Raw genomic sequence first — 10,004 nt, 5'->3', positions numbered from 1 at the left:
GGGTTTAGTAACCCTTTAATAGCGCTGTACTCACTCTCTTTTGTGTAATTTAACCACTTATATATAAAAATATGTGACCGTTGGCTGCAAACACTGTAAAATGATTCTGCCTATGTTAGGTGCAAGAGCAGCAGATGCACCTCACACACATCTCTACAGAGATAGCTGCCCTCACTCCCCACATTCTAGTCAGAAAATCAACAAGACGCCGTACACGCCCCGCACGTCTTGACATCACTGGCCCCGCCCCATGCCCCGGCTGGCTTATCCATGGCGTCGCTCGTCTCTCAGTAACGGGCTGCGGTTCAATATGGCTGCCGGTGGATTCATGTCCTGATGGAACGCAGCCTTGGTTTCTCTTCCCGCTCATTCATCTAGCAGGACCGAGCAGAGTGCGCCTGCCCGCCGTCATCCTCTCCCTCCCATCCCTGTCGCTCTCCTTCATTGCACCGGCTGCTGCATGTCTGCAGCTGACAGGGGGCGTTTTACTGATAATTTCCTCACCTGTCTGTGCAGCACCCTCAGATACCTGACCTACTTCAGGTCCAGGAAGAAATCCCTGCACTACTGCAAGATCAAGGAGCCCAAACTGGAGGAGATGGACGAGCAGAGTGTGGAGGTGAGGGGGGCTGATGACAGGTGTCTGCCTGTGTGTCATGGAGGGATCTTGTGTGTGATTGGGGGCTGCACTGATCATTGGGGGATCTTGTGTGTGATTGGGGGGCTGCACTGATCATTGGGGGATCTTGTGTGTGATTGGGGGGCTGCACTGATCATGGGGAGATCTTGTGTGTGATTGGGGGGCTGCACTGATCATGGGGAGATCTTGTGTGTGATTGGGGGGCTGCACTGATCATTGGGGGATCTTGTGTGTGATTGGGGGGCTGCACTGATCATTGGGGGATCTTGTGTGTGATTGGGGGGCTGCACTGATCATTGGGGGATCTTGTGTGTGATTGGGGGGCTGCACTGATCATTGGGGGATCTTGTGTGTGATTGGGGGGGCTGCACTGATCATTGGGGGGGCTGCACTGATCATTGGGGGATCTTGTGTGTGATTGGGGGGCTGCACTGATCATTGGGGGATCTTGTGTGTGATTGGGGGGCTGCACTGATCATTGGGGGATCTTGTGTGTGATTGGGGGGCTGCACTGATCATTGGGGGATCTTGTGTGTGATTGGGGGGCTGCACTGATCATTGGGGGATCTTGTGTGTGATTGGGGGGGCTGCACTGATCATTGGGGGGGCTGCACTGATCATTGGGGGATCTTGTGTGTGATTGGGGGGCTGCACTGATCATTGGGGGATCTTGTGTGTGATTGGGGGGCTGCACTGATCATTGGGGGATCTTGTGTGTGATTGGGGGGCTGCACTGATCATTGGGGGATCTTGTGTGTGATTGGGGGGCTGCACTGATCATTGGGGGATCTTGTGTGTGATTGGGGGGCTGCACTGATCATTGGGGGATCTTGTGTGTGATTGGGGGGCTGCACTGATCATTGGGGGATCTTGTGTGTGATTGGGGGGCTGCACTGATCATTGGGGGATCTTGTGTGTGATTGGGGGGCTGCACTGATCATTGGGGGATCTTGTGTGTGATTGGGGGGGCTGCACTGATCATTGGGGGGGCTGCACTGATCATTGGGGGATCTTGTGTGTGATTGGGGGGCTGCACTGATCATTGGGGGATCTTGTGTGTGATTGGGGGGCTGCACTGATCATTGGGGGATCTTGTGTGTGATTGGGGGGCTGCACTGATCATTGGGGGATCTTGTGTGTGATTGGGGGGCTGCACTGATCATTGGGGGATCTTGTGTGTGATTGGGGGGCTGCACTGATCATTGGGGGATCTTGTGTGTGATTGGGGGGCTGCACTGATCATTGGGGGATCTTGTGTGTGATTGGGGGGCTGCACTGATCATTGGGGGATCTTGTGTGTGATTGGGGGGCTGCACTGATCATTGGGGGATCTTGTGTGTGATTGGGGGGCTGCACTGATCATGGGGGGATCTTGTGTGTGATTGGGGGGCTGCACTGATCATGGAGGGATCTTGTGTGTGATTGGGGGGGATCTTGTATGTGTGACTGGGGGGGCTGCACTGATAATGGGGGGGATCTTGTATGTGTGACTGGGGGGGCTGCACTGATAATGGGGGGGGATCTTGTATGTGTGACTGGGGGGGGGGCTGCACTGATAATGGGGGGGATCTTGTATGTGTGACTGGGGGGGGCTGCACTGATAATGGAGGGATCTTGTGTGTGACTGGGGGGCTGCACTGATAATGGAGGGATCTTGTGTGTGACTGGGGGGCTGCACTGATCATGGAGGGATCTTGTGTGTGACTGGGGGGGCTGCACTGATCATGGAGGGATCTTGTGTGTGACTGGGGGGGCTGCACTGATCATGGAGGGATCTTGTGTGTGACTGGGGGGCTGCACTGATCATGGAGGGATCTTGTGTGTGACTGGGGGGCTGCACTGATCATGGAGGGATCTTGTGTGTGACTGGGGGGGCTGCACTGATCATGGAGGGATCTTCTGTAATCCTGGATGCCCGCGCTCATCATGCGCGCGTCTGTGTGTGATCCTGGGTGCCCGCGCTCATGTGATCCTGGGTGCCCGCGCTCATCATGCGCGCTTGTGTGTGTGATCCTGGGTGCCCGCGCTCATCATGCGCGCTTGTGTGTGTGATCCTGGGTGCCCGCGCTCATCATGCGCGCTTGTGTGTGTGATCCTGGGTGCCCGCGCTCATCATGCGAGCTTGTGTGTGTGATCCTGGGTGCCCGCGCTCATCATGCGCGCGTCTGTGTGTGATCCTGGGTGCCCGCGCTCATGTGATCCTGGGTGCCCGCGCTCATCGTGCGTGTGTGTTAACCTGGGTGCCCGCGCTCATCGTGCGTGTGTGTTAACCTGGGTGCCCGCGCTCATCGTGCGTGTGTGTTAACCTGGGTGCCCGCGCTCATCGTGCGTGTGTGTTAACCTGGGTGCTCGCGCTCATCGTGCGTGTGTGTTAACCTGGGTGCCCGCGCTCATCGTGTGTGTTAACCTGGGTGCCCGCGCTCATCGTGCGTGCGTGTGTGTTAACCTGGGTGCCCGCGCTCATCGTGCGTGCGTGTGTGTTAACCTGGGTGCCCGCGCTCATCGTGCGTGCGTGTGTGTTAACCTGGGTGCCCGCGCTCATCTTGCGTGCGTGTGTTAACCTGGGTGCCCGCGCTCATCTTGCGTGCGTGTGTTAACCTGGGTGCCCGCGCTCATCTTGCGTGCGTGTGTTAACCTGGGTGCCCGCGCTCATCTTGCGTGCGTGTGTGTAAACCTGGATGCCCGCGCTCATCTTGCGTGCTTGTGTAAGCCTGGGTGCCCGCGCTCATCTTGCGTGCGTGTGTGTAAACCTGGGTGCCCGCGCTCATCTTGTGTGCGTGTGTGTAAACCTGGGTGCCCGCGCTCATCTTGTGTGCGTGTGTGTAAACCTGGGTGCCCGCGCTCATCTTGCGTGCGTGTGTGAGCCTGGGTGCCCGCGCTCATCATGCGTGTGTGTGTGAGCCTGGGTGCCCACTCCCATCGTGTGTTTGTCAGACTGGGTGCCTTCCCTGATCAGGGCCATATCTGCTTCTCTGTCCTCCTCCATCCCTCTGCAGTATCCCTGCTGAGTAATGCTGTGTGCACTTGTAATGAATGGGGAGCTTGTCATCTCTGGAATGAATTTTCTCTCCTGGGGAATGAAAGCAATTGGGATTCACTCCAAGCATATCTGATCACCAGATGTCCTCATTCATACCCCTTATTCTTCTTGTGGATGATTATCAGTGAGGCCAGCTGAGATTCTGTAATATGCCCGTGGCTGACATTTGTTGGAGTCAGCCTCTTGTTGGATGTCTCTGGAGGATATGTTGGTGGTGACTGCAGCATCAGTTATAACCAGGGCTATAAGAATAACTTCACCCCGCCATGGGCCTATTCACATCTGAGTGTATCAGAATTATAGGCAGAAACGTGTTTCTGCCTGTGTTTCCAGAATGCATGTTAATTGCACCAGGCATAAAAGTGTTTTTTACCCTAATGCATACAGTAGACTGCATTAAGATAGAAAACTTTAAAGTGTAACCTTTTATTTTAGTTTTGGACAGAGTAGAGAGGCATTAAAACCCCAGTAAATTTTTATTGCTGTGTGGGCCCCAATTAGGGTGATTCACCCTCCTCTATTTTTCCTGTTTACCATTATATTTGAAAGGTGAACTTAAAAGAAAATCACAAATTTTGAGTTGTCCCCAGAAAAGTAATAGAGGGCAAAAATTCTTCCAGTTGGGACACTGGTTCTGGTGACCTGGGGGTCCTCAAGGAATTCCCTTAAAGGGGTTGTAAACCCACATGGTTTTTCACCTTAATGCATTCCATGCATTAAGGTGAAAAACCTTCTGTGGTGCTGCAGCCCCCCCGAGCCCCCGTTATACTTACCTCACCCTGATTTTTCTCCGGCTGAGAACGAGCACAAGCACACCAGCTCTACCTGGTGTCTTGTGTCCTGATTGGATAGATTGATAGCAGTGCAGCCATTGGCTCCCACTGCTCTCAGTCAAATCCAGTGATGCGGCGCTGAGTCCTGCATTCTTTGTGGATGCAAAATTACCAAAATTGGGAACAATCAGCGCAAACACACAAAAAAAATTTAGAGAAAAATGCAAGCTGAACACTGAGGGTTAACACCAAGCCCATAAATCATATTAAAAAACTAAATTAAGTGCAGCGCAAATATTATAAAACTATGTTGTAAAACTATATGATATGTACTGGAAATGATAGTCCATATGAACAAGAAGCACAATCCTCCTGAGGTAAAAACTTCCTTCAGTAAAACTTCTTCTTCTTATGGAACAGAAAGCTTCTCCGCTAAAGGTGCATATAATATGCTTACCAGATAGTAGAATCTTACAGGCATGGATTCCATACACTCAGGGTCCCCACTGCTCCGATCCTCTGGTTGACATCACTGTTTCCCCACCGGTGACTCTACACAGCACACAATACACACTTAAATCACCAGGAGAAAAAATGTGCAAATCTCTGGTAACAGGAGTGGTCTTCCCTTTGTGGCAACTGCTTCTCCTTTACCTCCGACAATGATTAGGCTACACTCAGGCCGAGCCTCTAACACATATGGTTCCGCCCCAGGCTTCGAGCTTAACTTTGGCTGCTCCTCCTTTGCGGAACCCCAAACTACTGGATAGGTCTTAAGTGGACCTAGCAGCCAGCATGCCTCCCAGACAGGCCTCAGGCTTCAGGTCTAGCAACCAGGAGCAGCCTTGGGCGGGAAGAACCTGTTTCTTCCAATTAGGTCCACTTAAGACCTATCCAGTAGTTTGGGGTTCCGCAAAGGAGGAGCAGCCAAAGTTAAGCTCGAAGCCTGGGGCGGAACCATATGTGTTAGAGGCTCGGCCTGAGTGTAGCCTAATCATTGTCGGAGGTAAAGGAGAAGCAGTTGCCACAAAGGGAAGACCACTCCTGTTACCAGAGATTTGCACATTTTTTCTCCTGGTGATTTAAGTGTGTATTGTGTGCTGTGTAGAGTCACCGGTGGGGAAACAGTGATGTCAACCAGAGGATCGGAGCAGTGGGGACCCTGAGTGTATGGAATCCATGCATGTAAGATTCTACTATCTGGTAAGCATATTATATGCACCTTTAGCGGAGAAGCTTTCGGTTCCATAATAAGAAGAAGTTTTACTGAAGGAAGTTTTTACCTCAGGAGGATTGTGCTTCTTGTTCATATGGACTATCATTTCCAGTACATATCATAGTTTTACAATATAGTTTTATAACATTTGCGCTGCACTTAATTTAGTTTTTTAATTCTGTGTGGATGGACACAGAAGCAGGATTTGGGAGCGTGCCCACACGGATGTCCATCAAGGAGAGCGCTTCTCCAACATGGACACTCGATGCGGGGAGGAGCCACCAGTGCTGCTGAGGGACCCAAGAAGAGGATGATCGGGGCCAGTCTGTGCAAAACGAACTGCACAGTGGAGGTAGGTATGACATGTTTTGTGTGAGGAAGTGAAGGGAAATCTTTGCAATGGGACACAGATGGTGAAACAAAAATCTGACAGGGGTTATAACACTCCCTTACTTATAACCATTTTTAGGGTTTACAGAGAGTGGTCTGAAAAAGAAAAAATATCCACTGAGCGGCAGTTGTGTGGACGAAAATGCCTTGTTGATGTCAGAGGAGAATGGGCAGACTCACAGTACCCTTCCAGCCTGGGAAAATAATACACTTCTATCAATCCACTATCACCACCAGTCCACAAAAATCTCCCTTTTCCTCCTACAACTAAATCCACAATGCCCTAATATATCGAAGTTGTAGGAGCAAAAGGGAGATTTTTTTTTTTTTTTTTGGTGGGGGGGAAGGGGGTTGTTTGAGCAAAGCATCACCCTACTAAGGTGAGGTTATTTCTTAACCTTTTTCCTGCTGGAGCCATTTTTATCATTTTGCGCTTACATGCTAAAAGTACATTTTGTTCATGAAAAAGCACTTTGAAAAAAAAAGAAAAAAAAAAGCAAAGGACATTTGTTGAGCTTTTATTTTTTTAATTGGGGGGGGGAGATATAAAAATAATGGCAATTGCCATTAGTTAATTCTGTTACACAATATTATTAATCAAACCTGTAGTTTAGTTAAAAAAAAAAAAGTGTACACTCCAATGTAGCGCATACAAACACTAAAAATTGTCACAATGTATATAAAAATATAAGAGATGAGACTGAGTCAAGTAAATAGCAATTATGTGAAGACTTAGGCTGTGTTCACACCTCTGAGTGATGCGGCTCGCAGGGGTCCGGTCCCTGTTCTCCATTTTCAGGGATGAATCGGGCCCGAATTTTTGCCTGAATTCTGCCCCGAAACTGAGCCAAAGATGCACAGGGCTCCTGTGCAATCCGCACCTCAGCCGCAGCGGAGATATGTGAACCGGCTCCATAGAGAGCTAGTCACAATCTCTTGTCATGCGAATTGGATGCGGAGAAATCCGCATTCAATTTGCACTAGTGTGAACCCAGCCTAAATTGTATGTGCCTGTGAAAAACTATAACCAAAACTGCCCATGGATGAAGGTGTATACTAAGTAAGCCCCTAGTGGCGGCCTGTTCGTAGAGGGTGCACGGGCAACGACTCCCCTATCCATGTGTTCGAACCCCTGATCTACATATCAGTGGCGCCGGACCATGGATGCCAATGCAGCGGGGTGTTTTTTTGAAGCACCCGATTAGAGCCAGAGGCTTTAATAGGCTTCAAAAAAGGGTGAACGCAGAGCATTGCACTCTGAGCCCACCCAGTTGTGTGACCATAGTGAATTAATTTTCGCTGTTATCACACTAAAGTTCCTCCCCGGTCTGTGAGACCTGTTTCCCGATTGGCCAAAGCCGCAGGCGATCCTTTTGGATGCCTAGCGCTATGGCGGAAGACACACGGCAGAGGAAGCTGGAGGAGCCGACATCGGAGAGGGTATTGCCCGCACTCCACGAGAGCACACCACAGCCCTGCTGCATGAGCAGGTGAGGGCTGGACTGCCCACACACGCGCACGCGGGGGGGGGGGTGTGTTTGGGTGCTGTGCCACGCCGCCGGGGGGGTTTGTTTGCCACCCCCCTCAAAGAACCCACCAGCCGCCAGTGGTCCCTAGTGTGCAAAATGTGCTGAGGCCGATTTGTATAATGTGGAAGTGTTGAAAACAGAAGGACTTATGAATTACTTTGCGTTGTGTGCAGCAGCAGAGGTCAGTTGGGAAATTGCTTTAATTTACTGCTTTTTTAAAGCGTATATGAACCCAAAAACAAAAATGTAATCTTTTCAGTTTAATAGTACCTAGATGTGGTGTTTGCAGTTTTTTTTTTTCTTTTTTTTTTTCAGGCTGAATACATTTTCTGCAATACAGAAAATACCAGTTTCTGTCAAATGTAATGTGGCAACTTTCTGTTTGCAGTACATGCTCTGCTTGTGTATACAGTACATTTACGCACCTGCGCAAGTTTTCCACAAGTATGGCGTAAACCCACATATATCTATCCATTACTTTGGGCTGCTGTATGCACAAAAAGTAAAGGCTTATTCTGTAATATTGAGGATGTTGTATCACTTGTTCAAGTGATTTTGTCAGTTTTAAGTGTCGCAAACCTACCCCCATAATTTATAGCCACACAGGAAAATCAGTGTTGAATGGATTAAGTTACGAATGTAGAAATAAAATTTGGGGTGTGTTCCTGACACTCAGAACTGATAAAGCCACTTGGATAATTGGTGAAGTGTCTTCATTATTAAAGAAGAAAATCCAGAATGTGACTATTCATGACCTAGATGTAATATGTACCTTTTGAAGACCTAACACCCAGGAGTTGTTGGATATGGAAATGCATTACCTTTACAAAGAGTGGGCCTTTTGGCATCAAGGATTATGTTTTTATTACAACTACATTTGATGAAGTGCATCTGTCTGTAATAGAAATTACACTCGGCCTAAACTTGTTGTGCTTGGAGACCTGTAAACAATCAATGGTTCATAGTTGCTTAGAGTGATGAACATACACAGTGAAGGTGTAATGTTATGTTATATAGGGGCTGGACAGTTACTAGGAACCATGTAACCATAGTGTCCAAAGCATTCTGGCATTTGACCTTCGTGTATATCTTTCTTTTTCTGAATACACATTTCTGCTCTTCTTCATTGCACTGGCTTGTTTTTTTGTTATTTCTGTGTTACTTTTTTTATTCCTTTGTATCTTTTCAAGCATAGTTGATGGCTTTGAAGTAAAAATCTTAATGCTTTGTAAACCACAAAGAATTGTGACTGGAGGTCTAGATTCTCAGGCTAAGCATGTGTCATGACTTGACAAAAACTGCAATCCTAAACAAGTTATTTATTCATTTTTAAGGACATAAGGCTTTTATTTGGTACACTGTTTTCCTTTAAAATTTAGTAATCAAAGGATCTTATCTGGTTCATGATTTTGAGTGGGGATCCAAACTTGCTTTTATGCTTTTTTTAAACTTGATACTTTTTAAAGCTCACTGAAACATGAGATGACGGAAATTTGAATGACTAAATATGTTTTCATATGTTCCTAGCAGTGGGATCCATGGAGCTCAGGTTCTATCTTCTCCCTTCTGAAGCAGCTATAGTCTGGGTTTTCCTTGTTGTCCCCAGTCTGCTTTATAACAGGCTGCAGCCTCTGGGATTTTTGCAACTCTAAACCCAGAGCTTACAGATTCATTCAGCCAAGAGTAGATTGGCGAACAGGAGTTTCTCGCCAATCTCCACCCAAAATTCCCCTGTAGCAGTCGTAGGCCTGTAGAGGAGACAAGATCTTGGGGTCCTGTCCAGGCAAGCTCCGTAGAAGACAGCTGGCCACCAAAAATATAGGCAGTGCTCCAGGCAAAAATCTAGGCATGAGGAGAACTCTTATGATAGTAATCCTGCCCATCCATGAAAATCTTTGAATATCTGCAGAACAGAGTGGAATATTAGGGAATAGTTCAGTTCCAGCAGTTAAGAGATCTTGAGCAATATGTATTCCTAAGTATTTGATGGTGATGGGTTGCCATTTAAATGGAAAGGTGTGCATAATGTGGATCTGGGTGTGTTGAGGTAGGGAAACGTTAAGGACCTCCTTTTTGTTGTAATCGACCTTCGTTACCAAGGACCCCAAACCTGTCTAGTTCTTTCAGAAGATTAGGGATAGTCGCAAGCTGGCTAGTAATGTATAACAAGGGATCGTTCACATAAATTGACATTTTATAGACCTGTTATTGGGGTTTTTCCCTAATAGTGATAGTGAGGTGTTCCATCACTAATGCGTATAGGAGCTGGAACGGGGAAGCCTGGTCTGGTTCTGTTTAATGGGAATGGGATTCAAGAGTATACCATTTGTTCATACTCTAGTGTGTGGGTTTCAGTTTAGGGCAATCATGTTTTGCATCAGGCGTGGACCAATTCCCAGGCGTAATAGTTTTTTGT

At 48.1% G+C, this 10,004-nt stretch overlaps 1 protein-coding gene across 2 annotated transcripts in view; it reads left to right on the top strand.

Moving 5' to 3' along the window:
• The first annotated feature begins 234 nt into the window (after nt 1–234).
• TRIM37 (tripartite motif containing 37) overlaps nt 235–10,004 on the top strand; it is a 291,747-nt gene continuing 281,977 nt past the window's right edge. For both annotated transcript variants that reach the window (XM_073615167.1, XM_073615166.1), the window contains exon 1: nt 235–619. In XM_073615167.1, the coding sequence (XP_073471268.1) occupies nt 461–619 (159 nt within the window). In that variant the 5' untranslated portion in view covers nt 235–460. The remainder of the gene's footprint in view (nt 620–10,004) is intronic.

Source organism: Aquarana catesbeiana, linkage group LG02 (assembly GCF_042186555.1).
Source record: "Aquarana catesbeiana isolate 2022-GZ linkage group LG02, ASM4218655v1, whole genome shotgun sequence".
Classification (NCBI taxonomy): domain Eukaryota; kingdom Metazoa; phylum Chordata; class Amphibia; order Anura; family Ranidae; genus Aquarana; species Aquarana catesbeiana.
The sequence above is the reverse complement of the archived record's forward strand: the minus strand, read 5'-3'. Positions and strand labels throughout refer to the sequence as shown.